We start from the raw sequence: 17028 nt of genomic DNA, 5'->3' as shown, positions 1-17028 counted from the left end.
TGCCATAGCATTCTTGATGGCGGGGTGTATCATAACATGATCATAACACAACCATAACAACATTTCAAGCAGTTCAAGGGGTCCCATAGGCTCTTGCTTATATCAATCAGTCAGTAATTCATGAATCCATGTTAAAGTGAGAGACCATCTGTAATTATGACTAGGGGATGTGAATGTATAAACATATTCCACCTCCTATGTTCTTTGGTCATGGTTTTACTGCTCTGTCCGCCTGAAAGAGGCTGTTTTTATGGTCTGCATGAAACGGCACCCCCTCTAAAGGCCCCAGCCCAGCGATGCGGGCAAAAGGGTCGGCTTTACAGATCCACATCATGTGAACACTCCCCCAGGCCTCTCTGGGGTGTTGTTCCCTATCTCGTTGCATTGTGGGGGTTGATGAAGACACTCTGACTGGGAGGCTGTGTGTCTGTCTGTCGGTCTGTGGAGCTAAAGGAGCTCTAGGGGGCTGGGGGAATATGGTCAAAAATAAATACGGGGCTTCAGATACTGGGTGTACCTTTATGTTCATCTAACTTTGGAAAGTTGCTCAGCTAAAGTCGTTCTAATAGCCTAAGATATTCATGAACATCAAAAGTGTCATAAATTTGATAAAGAACCATTATTCTAAATACATCAGTCAAGCTAGTGGTCAAAAGGTTGCACTGGAATTTAAAGAGAAGTGACCTTCTTTGTAATGGTCCTGGCCACCTGGTACCCCAGGCTCTACCTCCACCTGTGCAGCCAGGAACCAGGCATCATAATGATCCAGCAGACTGTGATCTACTGAGACCGATGCCGTAATTAACCTGGCAACAACCAAGATAAATGCTATAATTTAGCATGCTCTGTGTGCAACGGTAATAAGCTGTTTCAGTTATTTATGGCCTTGAATTAGTCTATTGCACAAACTTGTGTGCAGCCATTGTGGGAAGTTAGTCTCTTGTTCTCTCTTTTCCTTTTACCCCCGCTGTTGCATGGAGGCCAATGTTAACATTGAGACAGCATCTGGTTCTAATGAAACACTCCCCTCCCCCTCACGACGTCTCCCCCGTCATGTCTCCTTCTAGCTCCTAACCTCTCAGCATCTCTCTCCTTCTCTCTCTCTCTCTCTCTCACTCCCTCTTTATGCCTCTCCAGTGGCTCCCTCCCCCTGTCCTCCAGCTCTCCCCTCTCTTGCTCCCATCTCTCTCTTCTGTTTTACCCTCTTACCGTGTCTGCTCTCGGCATCATGAAGTGTGAGCATTGTACCTGGGGTCTCTCTGTGCTCCTGGCTCTATGTTTAGGATGGGCACAGGGCCAGAGCCAGAGCCAACCAGAGACTAACTACACCAGGTAGGGAATATGAGTGTATTGGGCTTGTTGGTGTGTGTGCAATGTATGTTTGCAAGAGGCTTTACAGTGTGGCTTTACAGATTTCACGCAGTGTGCTCTGAACTTCCTATCGGAGCTTCCTGCATTTGTATGTTAGCTTAGGGGTATGGCAGTGTTGTTGTTGTGAATGGTCCATGGTGTTGATGTGGTTGAGCTGCCCCGGATGCCATTGCTTTGAGGTCTGTATGTGTCTGTGTGGGGTTGGATCAGGACGGCTTGACTCTGGCTGGACATCTTAGCTTTCATCAGCTTGCCTCTGTCTGCTGGGATTCTGTAAGTTTGAGCTCCTATAATGTGACAGACTGGGCGCTTCCTCAATGTGTTTGAGGTCAAGCCTTGAGTGTTGGCTGGAGTCCTAGAAAAGTTATTTTGTCCTCCGGTTGTGATAATGGTAATGACTAAGTTTGTGGGTTTTATTTGGTTTCTTCTTGACTATGTCTCTACTAGCTGTTTTGATGCTCCACACTAGGTGTGAGTTATTTTTGTGCACCTCTGTCCCCTGTAGAGACAGTCTCCAATGTGTCTGTCCCCATGACTGTCTGTGAGGCCACTGGCACACAATTATATATTTATCAATGAAAGTATTCTGGTATTAGTCCAGGTTTGGTATTTTTCCGTTGGAAAAGGAGCTTGGATTAATTATTTGAGCAGACGTGTGCATTGGGTGAGGGGGAGACTGGGTGGTTGGGTTAGAAACTTGGACAAGCACAGGGGAGAATTTTTATTTTTTAGGGGGAGATCTCATTGATGAAGCTCTAGTCAAGAACACCTTAACCTCCGCTAACTTGGCCCAGTCTCCATTCTGTCTACATCCCCGCTCTCTTCCCATTCTCCTGAAACTGACACCAGTGTGCCAAGAGGAGGCATTATCGTTGGGTGCCTGAGGGATTTAGAGATGATCTGTTGATGAAGTGTGTGTGTGTGTGTGTGTGTGCGTGCGTGCGTGCGTGTGCTTGTGCACATGTGATGTGGTAAGCCTAAGCCAACGTTTATAAAGTACAGTACATGATAATACATCACTGTTTTCCCACCCTACTCTCTCTCAGGCCTGTGTTCCACTGTGGGGGAGACATGGTTGCAGACTCAGGCTTTGTGGGCAGTGAAGCATTTCCAAACTACTACAAACCCAACAGCAAATGTACCTGGCGCATTACAGTGAGTCACTGGCCCTGCACTACATACCACTTCACCATTACTCGAAATTTAACCTACATATTGACCTAAAGCCTGTTCTGCCCTCTCTCTAAACTTCAGGTCCCAGAGGGCAATGTGGTCATGCTCTCTTTCCGCATCTTTGACCTGGAGGCTGACCCCATGTGTCGCTATGACTACCTGGATGTGTACAATGGCCACTCCAACATGGTGCAGAAGCTGGGGAGGTTCTGTGGAACGTTCAGGCCTGGTACTCTCATCTCCACCACCAACAACATAATGCTGGAGATGGTGAGCGACTCTGCGACTGGAGGGAGGGGCTTCTTGGCTTACTTCAATGGAGGAAAACCACATGTGGATGGTGAGCTTTACAGTATAACTTGGGCTCTCACTCTCTGTTTTTTCTAAGGAACAACATCTTTGCGATTTCCTATGTCCATTAGCTCACATACTGTAACGTAGGCGTATACCCACTGTCAAATCTTTTAGTCACCTGATTATTTATTGATCTGTGTATAAATCATTTCAGAGCACCAATTCTGTGGAGGAAAGATGACAAAAGCCCAGGGTGAAGTTAAAACACCTAACTGGCCAGAGAAGAATTACCCAGCAGGCATCAGTTGCTCCTGGCTCATCACAGTAGAGCGGGATCAGGTTATTAGTCATCATGTTCAGCTCTCCATGCTCTTTATTCTTAATGGACTTCTGCAAATGATGCTGTCATTATGTTGCACCAACCACAGAACCAAATGAGCACCAATATGCATAAATATATTGGAGATTCAAATTACTTTCCTAGTGTGTAACGTTGTTGTATTTGTCATTCTGTTTATTTCTGTGTGTGGGCTAGGTGATTGAGGTGAAGTTTGATAAGTTTGATGTGGAGTCAGACAGTTACTGCCGCTTTGATTATGTGGCCTTCTTCAACGGTGGAGAAAAAGATGACTCTCGACGCATTGGAAAATACTGTGGAGACGTCAGCCCCCAGTGAGTGGTACATGACTGTATGTGTGTTTGCCTGTGTTTGTGATTATGCTTGTTAGTGGTCTACATCTATGATCATATATTGTATATCTGTTTGTTCTTGTCACTCTACTCTCTTCCAATCCTCCCTCTGTATTATTCTCTGCCCACAGAACCATTGTGACCAATGGGAACGTGCTCCTAGTACAATTTGTGTCTGACCTCAGCGTGACCTCTGATGGCTTCATGGCCAGTTACACCAGCGTCCCCCGCGGATCCAGAACCCCCACAGTAGACAACACAGGATCAGGACCCCGTAAAGACTCAGTCCCCAGGAAGCCTGTTGTTAAACCCATCCTGCCTGAGAGAACAGTCATCACCACCACTACCACCCAACCACCCACTACAGCCAGACACCAGCCCCCCCCAACCCCACAGCCCCAGGAGCCCACTGCCAAGCCCAAACCAATCAAACCAGTCAGGACCCGCCCACCAAACAAGCCAGGCCCAGACAGGACCAGCGTTACTAGACCAGACAACAAGAAGCCAGGTAAGAGAAGCTGAAGAACTGGTGTAGCAAGACCTGAGTTTATGTATACATATGTCTATGTGTTTGTGTGGCTGTATGTGTAAACAATGTTTGTATTTTCTAGTTCACTTGAACCCACTGTGTGCAAAGGCATGTAAGAGGGATGGAAATATCAAGAGCAGTTTCTGTGCCAGTGAATTTGGTGAGTTCCACTAGACAGTGGATAGCCAAATTAATCAAGCGATTTAAGGTCATAACAAGTTCACAGCATTGCTCAGGCAACTAAACACACTCTCTCTCTCTCTCTCTCTCTCTCTCTCTCTCTCTCTCTCTCTCTCTCTCTCTCTCTCTCTCTCTCTCTCTCTCTCTCTCTCTCTCTCTCTCTCTCTCTCTCTCTCTCTCTCTCTCTCTCTCTCTCTCTCTTTCTCTCTCTCTCTCTTTCAGTGATCACGGGTAAGGTGACAGCGCTGACCCCTGGTCCTCAGGGCAGTGTCTATATCAGTGTGTCTCTCATCAAGGCCTACAAAGCTGGCCAGCTGACCATCACCCAGGCTGGAGAGAACATGTCTGTCAAACTGGTGTCAGCCTGCAAGAAGTGCCCTGTCATCCGCAAAGGTAACCTATTTTTCTTCCCAGACAATCTGACTGGCATGTACAGCATTACTCAACACATACATGTACACACACATGCATGCACAGATGCACACACACTGCTGACTTATCAGCATAGACTGTTGTGTCATCATAGACAGTATTGCCAGATTGCCTAATAAATGCATTTTTGATCAATCTCTTTCTCAGGAATGCCTTATATCTTGATGGGCCAGGTTGATGAGGATGGGCGTGGAACAATGGCCCCTGGGGCTTTCACTGCCCCATATAAGGCCCCGCATCACAAACTGCTGACCAATATTAACAAACAACCATGCTAACCTCACACCCCAGTCCACCAATCAGGGAAATTCAGCCTCGTGCATGGATACCATGACGAGCAAGGTTACGGTGCCCCAAAAAATGTTTTTATTCTTGAGGAGTCCTTAATGAAGTGAATGATCTGTTTTTTTTACTTAATGTTTGATGACACTAAGTTAATTGCTGAAATCTCTTTTCATGGGTCGCTCACAGGTTCAGATTAAATGACAAGCATCACATAACAACAGTTTGACCCACCTCATAATAGGGCTATATATTATATTATTTTTGTACACGATGTCTCTCAATAAAGGATTTATAACACATGGTGTTGGTTTGATATGTTTATTACATGAACTTTATGTCCCATTCAGTATAGTTTTACTGCAATACAATGATGGTGTGCCACCTAGTGGTCAGATTTACAAAATAACCTCCTACGACACAATTAGTGGCCTACTTGGTGTGAACTGCTGACCAGTGGCGGTTCCAGACCATTTCAACTGGGGGGGGGGGGGGGGGGGGGGGGGGGGGTGTACTGTTAGAGGAGCCAGTTACATTAGACGTTATTGTTGTCATCGTTTTCTTTACTGCATTGCAGGCATTAGCAGGCAAAATACCATGTTCATAATGATCATCGTTGACACTGTCTAACAACGGATGTAATAGAAGAAGATAACTCATTTTTGCTATGTAAAAATGATTTTATACTCCACATTTAGGGGGGCCACAAGGCGGTCCAAAATTGTTGTCACAGGTGCACTGCCCCCCCCCCCCCCCCCCCCCCCCTTGCTGACTGCTTATAATTTGCAGATACTTGTTGACACATCAACCAGGATTAAGGGACAGGGCAATTTGTTACTTGTTTTTGGCAGTAAGTGGCTGTATTGGAGGGAGATTGGTTTCACCTCTCCTAGGCAATCAGCAGTTATTGTTAGTACTTCAGTCTCCCCTGGTTACTCAGCGGCAGCTGTGTAAGCGGCGGTCGTGTCAGTGGGAGTTTTGTCGCAAAACTAAAACAGTTCTGCCGAGTTGTTTGAGGAGTTGTTTTAGGAGTTGTTTGAGGAGTTGTTCGAGGAGTTGTTCGAGGAAGGAAAGAGAATAAGGCTCCACACCACTCTCTCACTTGAGTTTCTTACCTAGTTATTTTCAGATTATCTCATTTTTGCTCTTTTTGTAGCTTTGGCAACTCTATGTGTGTTGTCTATACCTGTTCGCTCTTCTCACTGAAGGCTTTATAGATGCTCCCCACCTCTTGGCAGCAACCCTTCTAATTTAGTGTACCCTGCATGCTCAACCCATGTGGAATTCCTGGTCTCTGGCAGCGTTTGGAACTGCCGATCTGCGGTCAAGAACGCAGAGTTAATCTCAGCCTATGCTGCTCTTCAGTCCCTTGACTTTTTGGCTTTAACGGAGACATGGATCCCCCCAGAGAACACTTCTACTCCAGCTGCTCTTCAGTCAGTAGACTTTATGTCCCTGACGGAGACATGGATCACCCCAGAGAACACTGCTACTCCAGCTGCTCTTCAGTCAGTAGACTTCATGTCCCTGACGGAGACATGGATCCCCCCAGAGAACACTTCTACTCCAGCTGCTCTTCAGTCAGTAGACTTTATGTCCCTGACAGAGACATGGATCACCCCAGAGAACACTGCTACTCCAGCTGCTCTTCAGTCAGTAGACTTTATGTCCCTGACGGAGACATGGATCACCCCAGAGAACACTTCTACTCCAGCTGCTCTTCAGTCAGTAGACTTTATGTCCCTGACGGAGACATGGATCACCCCAGAGAACACTGCTACTCCAGCTGCTCTTTCATCATCTGACTATGTTTTCTCTCATAGTCCAAAAGCTTCTTGTCATCGTGGTGGTGGTACTGGTCTACTCATTTGTAGATTTTCTCTTTTCTCCCTCTCTCACCTGTCCATCTCCTTATTTTATATTCCATGCTGTCACTGTCACTTGTCCACGCAAGTGTAACATTATTGTCATCTATCGCCCACCAGGTGCCCTTGGAGAGTTCCTCAATGAGCTTGACATCTGGATAAGCTCATTTTCTTACGATGGCTCACTGCTCTTTGTACTTGGCAACTTCAACCTCCCGACATCTGCCTTCGATTAATTTCTTTTCAACTCTCTCTTTCCCCTCATNCCCTGACGGAGACATGGATCACCCCAGAGAACACTGCTACTCCAGCTGCTCTTCAGTCAGTAGACTTCATGTCCCTGACGGAGACATGGATCCCCCCAGAGAACACTTCTACTCCAGCTGCTCTTCAGTCAGTAGACTTTATGTCCCTGACAGAGACATGGATCACCCCAGAGAACACTGCTACTCCAGCTGCTCTTCAGTCAGTAGACTTTATGTCCCTGACGGAGACATGGATCACCCCAGAGAACACTTCTACTCCAGCTGCTCTTCAGTCAGTAGACTTTATGTCCCTGACGGAGACATGGATCACCCCAGAGAACACTGCTACTCCAGCTGCTCTTTCATCATCTGACTATGTTTTCTCTCATAGTCCAAAAGCTTCTTGTCATCGTGGTGGTGGTACTGGTCTACTCATTTGTAGATTTTCTCTTTTCTCCCTCTCTCACCTGTCCATCTCCTTATTTTATATTCCATGCTGTCACTGTCACTTGTCCACGCAAGTGTAACATTATTGTCATCTATCGCCCACCAGGTGCCCTTGGAGAGTTCCTCAATGAGCTTGACATCTGGATAAGCTCATTTTCTTACGATGGCTCACTGCTCTTTGTACTTGGCAACTTCAACCTCCCGACATCTGCCTTCGATTAATTTCTTTTCAACTCTCTCTTTCCCCTCATCTCTTTTCACCTTACCCTTTCTCAATCCTCTCCAACTCACAAGGCAGGCAATATGTTTGACCTCATCTTTACTAGAGGCTGCTCACCCACTAATCTCACTGTAACCCCCCTCCAGGTCTCTGTCTCCCTTTCCTCCAATCCTAACCATTCAGCCCCTACCCAGATGGTCATGCGCATTCACAATCTTTGCACTCTCTCTCCCACTACTCTCTCCTCTTCTATCCTATCATATCTCCCTTCTGCTAAATCCTTCTCCCTTCTGTCTCCTGATTCTGCCTCTTCAACCCTACTCTTCTCCCTTTCCGCATCCTATGACTCGTACTGTCCCCTTTCCCCCCTCTAGGCTCGGCCCTCCCCTCCTGCTCCGTGGCTGAGTTATTCATTTCAAGCTAACAGAACAGTGCTGTATGCTGCGGGAAGCTGAGCGATAAATGGAGTAAAACTAAACTTCCGGACGACCTATCATCCTTTCACTCCCTTTTCTCTACCTTCACTTCCTCTGTATCCGCTGCTGAAGCCACTTAATTATCTCATCAACTCATCCCTGACTACTGGCTGCAAAATGACTAGAGTCACTCCACTCCTCCTCTGACACCCAGGTGGCGACACTCATCTCTCCCCGTGCCTGGCAAATATCTCAGCTTGGATGTTGTCTCACCACCTCAAGCTCGACCTCGATAAGATGGAGCTGCTCTTGCTCCCTGGGAAGGCCTGTCTGCACAAATACCTCTTCATCATGGCTGACAACTCCACAGTGTCGCCCTCCTAGAGTGCAAAGAACCTTGGCGTGACCCTGGACAACACCCTGTCGTTCTCTGTAAACAGCAAAGCACTGACTCACTCCGGCAGGTTCTTGCTCTACAACATTCATAGAGTACGACCCTACCTCACACAGGAAGCGACGCAGGTCCTCCAGCCACTTGTTCTTTCCCCTCTGGACCACTGCAACTCGCTGTTGCCTGGGCTCCCTGCTGGAAGGGAATAAATGGTACGGAGTCAAACGTGGTTTTCATATGTTTGTGTTAGATCCCGTTCCATTGATGGACTTAAAATATTTACAATGAGCCTGTCCTTTCACTCCTCCCACCAGCCTCCTCTGGTATACACAGTTGCTTAACTTGCTTGCTACAAAACACATATAGATGTAGGATCCTCATTTGATCCCAGAATAATTTTGCAGGACATTTAAAACTTGTAGTGTATGTGAGTTTAAAAAGGCTTCTAAAGTTTGTAATTTCCTCTTTGAAAGTGGAAGGTAGCCTTGCGGCTAAGAGTGATCAAAAATTTGCTGGTTCGAATCCACGAGCCAACTACGTGAAAAATCTGTAGATGTACCCCTGAGCAAGGCACTTAACCCTAATTGCTCCTGTAAGTTGTGTAAATGTAATTTTACCATACAAAAAATGTATCAACCACAAAAAAATCTCTGTTAATTACAATCCACGTAATAATTAACATTTCCAATTTCTGCAGGATTATTTTCCTGCTGTAGGAGACTGGCTCAAATTAAGATCCTACATATGAACAGTCTTTTAAATGAAAATAAGATCATATGCATAAGGATTTACAGAGTGATGCTTAATTGGTATTGTCTACTAGGGCTGGAGTCGCCATAGTGGACTCTATAGGGAACTGCTATGAACATCTTTCTGATGCAACAGTGCCACCATTTGACCAAACTCTGCTGTAATGTTTGTGCTTTGTCATTTCAGTTGAAAGTCACGACTCAGAATGATGTGAATTGCCAAAGTAGAGCTATGCTATTAGAAACCAAGGAGTCCAGTCATATTATCCAAGGCTGCAGGTATACTGCCAACATAATGCTATGATAATGTGTGTTAATATAATATCTGCATAATGACTTTGCACACATTAGAACTGTTATAACCACACTTGAGATGGTTCACATTTGCAAGTGGGTTGACCATTTATTGTAACCACTGGTTGTTGTTATAATCTGCCATGATCATGAAACAGGTAAATGTATAAAACAGGCAAGTGGATCAGAAAGTGATTTGATCTCCATGTTTGTTAAGATATACTACATAGCCAAAAGTATGTGAACACCTGCTCTTCAAATATCTAATTCCAAAATCATTGGCATTAATATGGAGTTTGTCCCACCTTTGCTGCTATAGCAGCCTCCTCTTTTCTTGGAAGGATTTCCACTAGATGTTGGAACATTGCTGCGGGGACTTGCATCCATTTAGCCACAAGTATTAGTAACGTCGTGCACGGATGTTGGCCAATTAGGCCTGGCTCACAGTCGGCGTTCCAATTGATCCCAAAAGTGTTCAATGGGGTAGCGGTCAGTACCCTGTGCAGGGCCTTCCCCAAAAGTTGCAAGACAGAATCGTCTAGATTCAGATTCATCTGTCGGACTGCCAGATGGTGAAGATGAGAACGTGTTTCCACTGCTCCAGTGTAAAATGGTGGAATGCTTTACAAAACTCAAGCCGATGCTTGGCATAGCGCATGGTGATCTTAGGCTTGTGTGCGGCTGCTCGGCCATGGAAACCCATTTCCAGAAGCTCCCGACGAACAGTTATTGTGCTGAAGTTGCTTCCAGAAGCAGTTTGGAACTCGGTAGTGAGTGTTGCAACCGAGGACGGACGATTTTTACGCGCTACCCGCTTCAGCACTCGGCCGTCCCATTCTGTGAGCTTGTTTGGCCTACCAATTCACAGCTGAGCCGTTGCTACTCCTAGACGTTTCCACTTCACATTAACAGCACTTACAGTTGACCGGGGAAACTCTAGCAGGGCAGACATTTGACGAACTGACTTGTTGGAAAGGTGGCATCTTATGCTGGCGCCACGTTGAAAGTCACTGAGCTCTTCAGTAAGGCCATTCTACTGGCAATGTTTGTCTATGGAGATTGCATGGCTGTGTGCTCGATTTTATGACAAACCCCAGATGTGCCTTATTGATATTATAAACTGGTTACCAACATAATTAGAACAGTAAAAATAAATGTTTTGTCATACCCGTGGTATATGGTCTGATATACCACAGCTGTCAGCCAATAAGCATTCAGTGCTCGAACCACTCTGTTTCTAAAGTCTCTTATACCATTACATTGTTGAATACTTGTTTCTGATTGGCTTGAAAGGAATTCTATAGCGTGCATTATTTAAGTGATAATGCCCTCGAAGTCAGTGTGTGGAGGACATATTGGCACGGGTGTTAGTAAACCGTGCCAATATATCCTCTAAACACTGGCTTTGAGGGCATTATCACTTTTATACAATGAGTAAACAACATATTCAAATAAAGATTGACATATTTTAATTAACTTTATTTTGATTAATTTATTCATACTATTTCATCCTTCCACGAGATATAGTCCTGACACAAATCTAGGGTTGCTACCCAAGCCGGCGGGTCGTTCGTTCTATTGGTTTGGTTGCCAGAGACGCCACCCAGTCGTTCAGTCTTTTTGTTCTGTATCTATGGACAGTTGGACACGACCCAGTCATTCTTCTAAATGTTCTATTGCTATACTTTATTATCCCTTGCTTGCTAGCTAGCCAACTACAGCTAATTTACAGTCACGTCAAACAATGCAGCCAGAATAACAACAAAGTAGCTGCATTTGCATTTGTTTAAGCTGTTTTCTAGTGACATTTATTTGGATACATGCATAAGAATGAGCTAATGATGCGCGATTTCACCTGGCATAGAAAATGTGCTCTCTCCTCAGGACACTGTTTTTCAGAGGAGCTAGTCAACAACACAGTTAACACAATCACTTCAAAATGAAGCTGGAAAGACTGCAAACTAGCTGCATTTAGTTGTATCTGTTCTCGATTGAAATGTCTTTGTATATGTCCATAAAAATGAAGCTGATTCATGATTTCGACTGGCTGAGAAAAGTTGCCTGTCTTTCTTGTCCCGACTCCCGACCCCTACATGTTCATTACTATGGGACAGCTGGAGATCGAATTTCAATATGAAACAATGTTGCAAATGTCAGAAAGTCAGACTTCAAGTTTTATACAAATCTCTGTTATTGAAAACCAATTGCTAGTCTAAAATAAATGGGAGATAATGTCTAGATGCTTTTTACAGTGGGGATGACGTTTATAAATTGTCTGGTTGGGCTGATGAGACAGTGGATTGCGCAGTGAGATGGAACAGAGTAAATAGGCATTTCAATATCATAGCTTTAGCCGTGGTTATTTGTGGAATAGACACCTGCTGGAACGCGGTTTTAACCAATTAGCATCCAGGATCAGACCCTTCCGTTGTAAAGTTTCCTATAACGCACAGTATATCAGCATTCTAGAATTCAATGGCTATAGTTAATTCTTTCATGTTCTATGTTTGAGCTGCTTTTGAAAGAAAGTCGAATTGAAAACACTATTGGCATTGTTGAAATCGATTTTCATAAACGCAAGCAGATGGTTAGCTAAACCAGCAAGTCTGTTTGGTTACCAAGGCAACTCCTGCAGCTCTCTAGTAAACTTGCTAGCTACTTCAGTGAATGTTGAACACATTTCCACCTGCAAATTAACACATTTCTAGTGGCAAATGCCAGGGCGGCAGGTAGCCTAGTGATTAGAGCGTTGGGCCTGTAACCGTAAGGTTGCTGGATTGAAGCCTGAGCTGACAAGGTAAAAATCTGTCATTCTGCCCCTGAACAAGGCAGTTAACCCACTGTTCCCTGGTAGGCTGTCATTCTAAATAAGAATTTGTTCTTAACTGTATTGCCTAGTTGAATAAAAATGTACAAATTATTTTTTTAAACAATTTGAGCCATGGTATAAAAGGGATAATCAACTCAGGGCTCTGTGTTCTCTGGAAAATAATGCAACTCTGTGGAAAGTTAGTTCCACCTTGCTAGTACATCTTGGAACTAACCTTCCATGTTGTTCATTATTTTTTGTTGATTATCCCTTACTCACAAAGGCCTGCTTGTTGAGTACATCCCAAGTGTTACCAAAATATAGTCTTACTCATAAAACTATTGAAAGGCTGTGATAGGATAACACTGTTATCATAACAGTGAACATGGACCGAACTAGACGGACACTGTAGCAATGTTCCATAATCAAACTGCAAGACAATTAATTTGCAACTATCCAACACTATTTTAAAATATACTTGTTACATTATTAGTAACGTAACATTAGTATTGTTTTATTATTTCAAAAGAAACACAAATAGAATATAAAGTGAAATAAATAATTGACAGTTGTACAATTATAGCATTCATCATATATTAGTTATGGCTAGTCTACAACACCAGTTGCTAGATGGGATTTTACAGCAAATGTACCACTACAAAACGTAATTTAGATGCAAAACATTCACCCTAGAACAATAAATACTCAACATTGACCCTAGAACAATAAATAAAGTGACAAATGATAAAACAAGAAGAATGCACTTGAAGGTAATAGCGTAAACAAAGTTTCTTTACCCTTATCTACAAAAGTGTTTTCTTCCAATTCTGTCAAAAAATGTCATATGCCTATCAGACTGTTCTCAAAAGTGCTACTCAGCCTCCATCTTCATTCAAGCAACTATCTCTAACATTGAGATGAACTGAGCTCAACTACAAACAAGATCATTGAAGAACTGGGATATAGTCTGTTGTGAGACAGAGGATTCTAAGCAGACAGTCTTTGAGGGGTGTTTCTGCAGCAGGGGCTGCAGGATGAGGCTAGGGGTCAGTAGGTGGCATCTATAACGTTGTCTTCCATCTGATGTCTGTAGGCCACTCTTGCCTTGTGGGAAAAGTAGACAACTCCACCTCCAGCACCATCACTGGCATAGGTTGTCGGGGCAAACTGGGGCTCCGCTTCAATGTATGGAACTAAACAGGAAAAGGAGAGATGAGAGGATTAAAACCCCATTAATATTACATTAATACTGACATTAATCTCTCTTGGGAAGTCACATTCCCAGACTGTACTACTGTTGATGATGATGATGAACTGTCAAAGGGGTGTCAGTCCAAAATTACATTCCAAGTTAATTGTAAATAGCCTTAAAGTGGAACTGACAGCACTTTAGCACCATGAAATCTTATAAAAATCTATTCATATACACCCCAGGAAGAATACTTCTTTCAATCTTTACTAACGACACTGGCTTTGCAGATGACTTAACACTATACACGTCAGCTACTACCGCAACTGAAGTTACTGCAGCATTTAACAAAGAGCTACAGTTAGTCCTAAATATTTCAAAAACTAAAAGCATTGTAATTGGGACAAGTCATTCACTAAACCCTAAATCTTGAAATGAATAATGTGGAACAAGTTGAGTGGACTAACTGCTTGGAGTAATCCTGGATTGTAAACTATCAAGGTCAAAACATATTGATACAACAGTAGTCTGTCCATAATAAAGCGCTGTTCTACCTTCTTAACAGCACTAAAAACAAGACAGGTCCTACAGGCATTAGTTTTGTCGCACCTAGACTACTGTTCAGTCGTGTGGTCAGGTGCTACAAAGATGGACTTTTGGCTCAGAACAGGGCAGTACGGCTGGCCCCTGGATTTACAAAGAGAGCTAACATTAATAATATGCATGTCAATCTCTCCTGGCTCAGATTGAGAGATTGACTTCATCACTACTTGTATTTGTGAGAGGTAATGACATGTTGATTGCACAAAACTATCTGTTTGAACTACTGGCACACAGCTCGGACACCAATGCATACCCCACAAGACATGCCACCAGAGGTCTCTTCACAGTCCCCAAGCCCAGAACAGACTATGGGAGGCGCACAGTACAACATAGAGCCATGACTAAATGGAACTTCTATTCCACATCAAGTAACTCATGCAAGCAGTAAAATTGGATAAAAAAAAAATATAAAAATACACCTTATGGAACAGTGGGGACTATGAAGCAACACAAACATAGGTACAGAGACATGCATACACACACACACGATAAGATACACACTATACACACACGTACACATGGATTTTGTGTTGTATATATGTGGTAGTAGAGTAAGGGCCTGAGTGCACACACTTAATGTGTTGTGAAATCTGTTGTGAATGTACTGTAAGGTTTTTAAAATTGTATAACTGCCTTAATTTTGCTTGACCCCAGGAAGAGTAGCTCAGCTAATGGGGATCCATAATAAATAATAATACGATGACAAGCGAGCACTTAGATATGGTCATTTTCACGTTTTCATAAATTCATAGAATGTTTGGGAATGACGTAGAGTAAGGCATTTGTGGAAATTATATATCAATATAGAGTGGGGAAAGCGGCTGTGCATTTGGACTATTAATAGACACTGCACTAAATAAAACCAAATAAAAACATCTGTCTCGTCCAGGACCGGAGTCTATGCAGACCGGTGCGCCATAGACAATAAGAGCTACAGCAGGCCTTTATATGCAAATAAGCCATTTGCCACAAGGGCCTGCCATCATTCACTTTGAACTGGACTGTGTGTTTACAGGCAGTAGGACCTGCCATCATTCACTCTGAACTGGACTGTGTGTTTACAGGCAGTAGCAACAGCACAATTTAGATCATTCGAAAGCATTCGCCAAAAGCCACAAAATACATCTGAATGGATTTCTGCAAATCAGTAAATACCATGGGAGGACTCTTACATTTGGGAACTTTACATACCTATTGATCAAACAACCATGAAAAGTAGTCTCCCCTTCAGTTATGCACATCAACAACAACAACCTCAACAACTAATGCTAGCCAGAGCAAGATAAACTAAAATCTAATGAGGGAACATTAGATAAACCCTCAAACTTTTTCAGCTAGTTGGCCGTCAAAATTCCACTGATAAATGATGGGGAATAGTAGCCTGCTCGTCCTTCTGCAGCTTGCCTGCCAATGCATGCATGTTCCAACACACGTTTTGACAACTGAATGGGAACTTACCTGCCAACCCATTTGATCGATGCCAAATACATTTCATTGACAACTAAGGGTGCCTGTTTCTGCTCTGAGGTTCAGGAATGGTTGAAAATGCTTAACATTGATCTAAAATTGACCCTAGAAGTAGTACTGTTGGGAGATCTGGAGAGACTGGGTCAGTCAATAGCTAATATACTAATACTCTTAGTAAAAGTATTTATCTTCAATCTGTGGATTCTATTCGATTAGATAGATTGAAATTGTATGTTAAACATCACAGCATAGCTTAAAGATATATGGTGCATAGAATTCCGAAGAGGGTGGCCAGCAGAGATGAAATGAGCTGAGGGAAGCTGAGTGTTGGGATGTGGAATTGGAGACAAGTGGGAGTGGGTGGGGGATAGAATGACGGTCAAAGATAAAAGTATAACAAATAAAGTCAAAATAAAACATAACAAAAAGTAAGTTTGAATGACACTGAGGGGCAGTGTTGTTACAGCTAATGCCTGTTTGCCTGAGGCTGATGCTGTGCAGGTGTTTGTACACATGCATATACACACACACACTCATTCAAATGCACACAGGTGCACATACATGGTCAGATTGCCTGTTGGTGAATTGAAAGTGTTTCGCCCCCCAGCGCACACTGCACTATTGATACTGGACACTGGCCATGGAGTATGGTTGATCTGAGCATTCCTCACAACGGCCAAGCTAAGTGGCTAAAGTTGGCTAACCTGCTAGCTACTTCCAGACACAAATGAGAGAACACCTCGCTCTGACCATTTTACTTGCCCTAGCAGAGCTGGTAAGGCTGTTTACATGTTATCTAGAGCTTAGTGACTAACTGTGCTGATGGCAACAATTTAATAACTTTTTTTTGCCAACGTTTACTGACACCGGTCATATTCAGCCCGTGTTAAGTGTTCGTAAATTCATCAGTTATTCTGCGCTCTGGCATACTCAGACAAGGAGAGTGCTCTGAAATTGGAGTAGATAGACATAACAGTTGTTCAAGTTAAGCATAACTAGCTAGCAAAGCGATTCACATTTCTTGCTAGGTCACCAAATGACACCAGCATCTCTAGCTATAGCCACTGAAAAATTATATAAGTGAAAAAAGTCGGTCACTTACCACTCCTACAATGACATGACATTCTCCCAACAACGTAAAAAAGTGACTACCTTTTTACCTTACTTGTCCAGTTATCCCAAAAGTTAAAGAAACTAATTTTAAAATGTTTTCTTCTATCTACCCTGTTAATAATTTATTGCACAAAAGATTCAATTTTGACAAAATGCCTTGTGTTTTTTGTTCCTCTGATTCAGAATCTATAGAGAATGTATTTTTTTTCATGCCACCATTCTAGTGAACTATGGATTGAAATTCATGAATGGTTGTGTATAAAATCTCC

General features: G+C 43.4%; 1 protein-coding gene across 1 annotated transcript; it reads left to right on the top strand.

The window, feature by feature from the left end:
- The first annotated feature begins 1101 nt into the window (after positions 1-1101).
- On the top strand, positions 1102-5253 carry LOC129868865 (procollagen C-endopeptidase enhancer 2-like). The gene is made up of 9 exons (XM_055943187.1): positions 1102-1332; positions 2418-2526; positions 2626-2884; positions 3053-3177; positions 3374-3510; positions 3660-4036; positions 4140-4217; positions 4460-4630; positions 4817-5253. The coding sequence occupies exons 1-9, from the start codon at positions 1229-1231 to the stop codon at positions 4945-4947; spliced, it is 1491 nt and encodes a 496-aa protein (XP_055799162.1). The 5' UTR covers positions 1102-1228; the 3' UTR covers positions 4948-5253.
- The last annotated feature ends 11775 nt before the right edge of the window (positions 5254-17028 follow it).

Source organism: Salvelinus fontinalis, chromosome 13 (assembly GCF_029448725.1).
Source record: "Salvelinus fontinalis isolate EN_2023a chromosome 13, ASM2944872v1, whole genome shotgun sequence".
In the NCBI taxonomy this organism is placed as follows: Eukaryota; Metazoa; Chordata; class Actinopteri; order Salmoniformes; family Salmonidae; genus Salvelinus; species Salvelinus fontinalis.
Note: the sequence above shows the minus strand (reverse complement) of the source record. Positions and strands in the feature narration are given on the sequence as shown.

What these genes read in the sequence shown, in the direction of transcription:
- LOC129868865 (XM_055943187.1), top strand. Translation starts at nt 1,229, where the DNA reads ATGAAGTGTGAGCATTGTACCTGGGGTCTCTCTGTGCTCCTGGCTCTA. An exon ending in AGGAAAACCACATGTGGATG is followed by an intron (nt 2,885 to 3,052) that starts GTGAGCTTTACA and finishes AAATCATTTCAG; the next exon opens with AGCACCAATTCTGTGGAGGA. An exon ending in TCACAGTAGAGCGGGATCAG is followed by an intron (nt 3,178 to 3,373) that starts GTTATTAGTCAT and finishes TGTGTGGGCTAG; the next exon opens with GTGATTGAGGTGAAGTTTGA.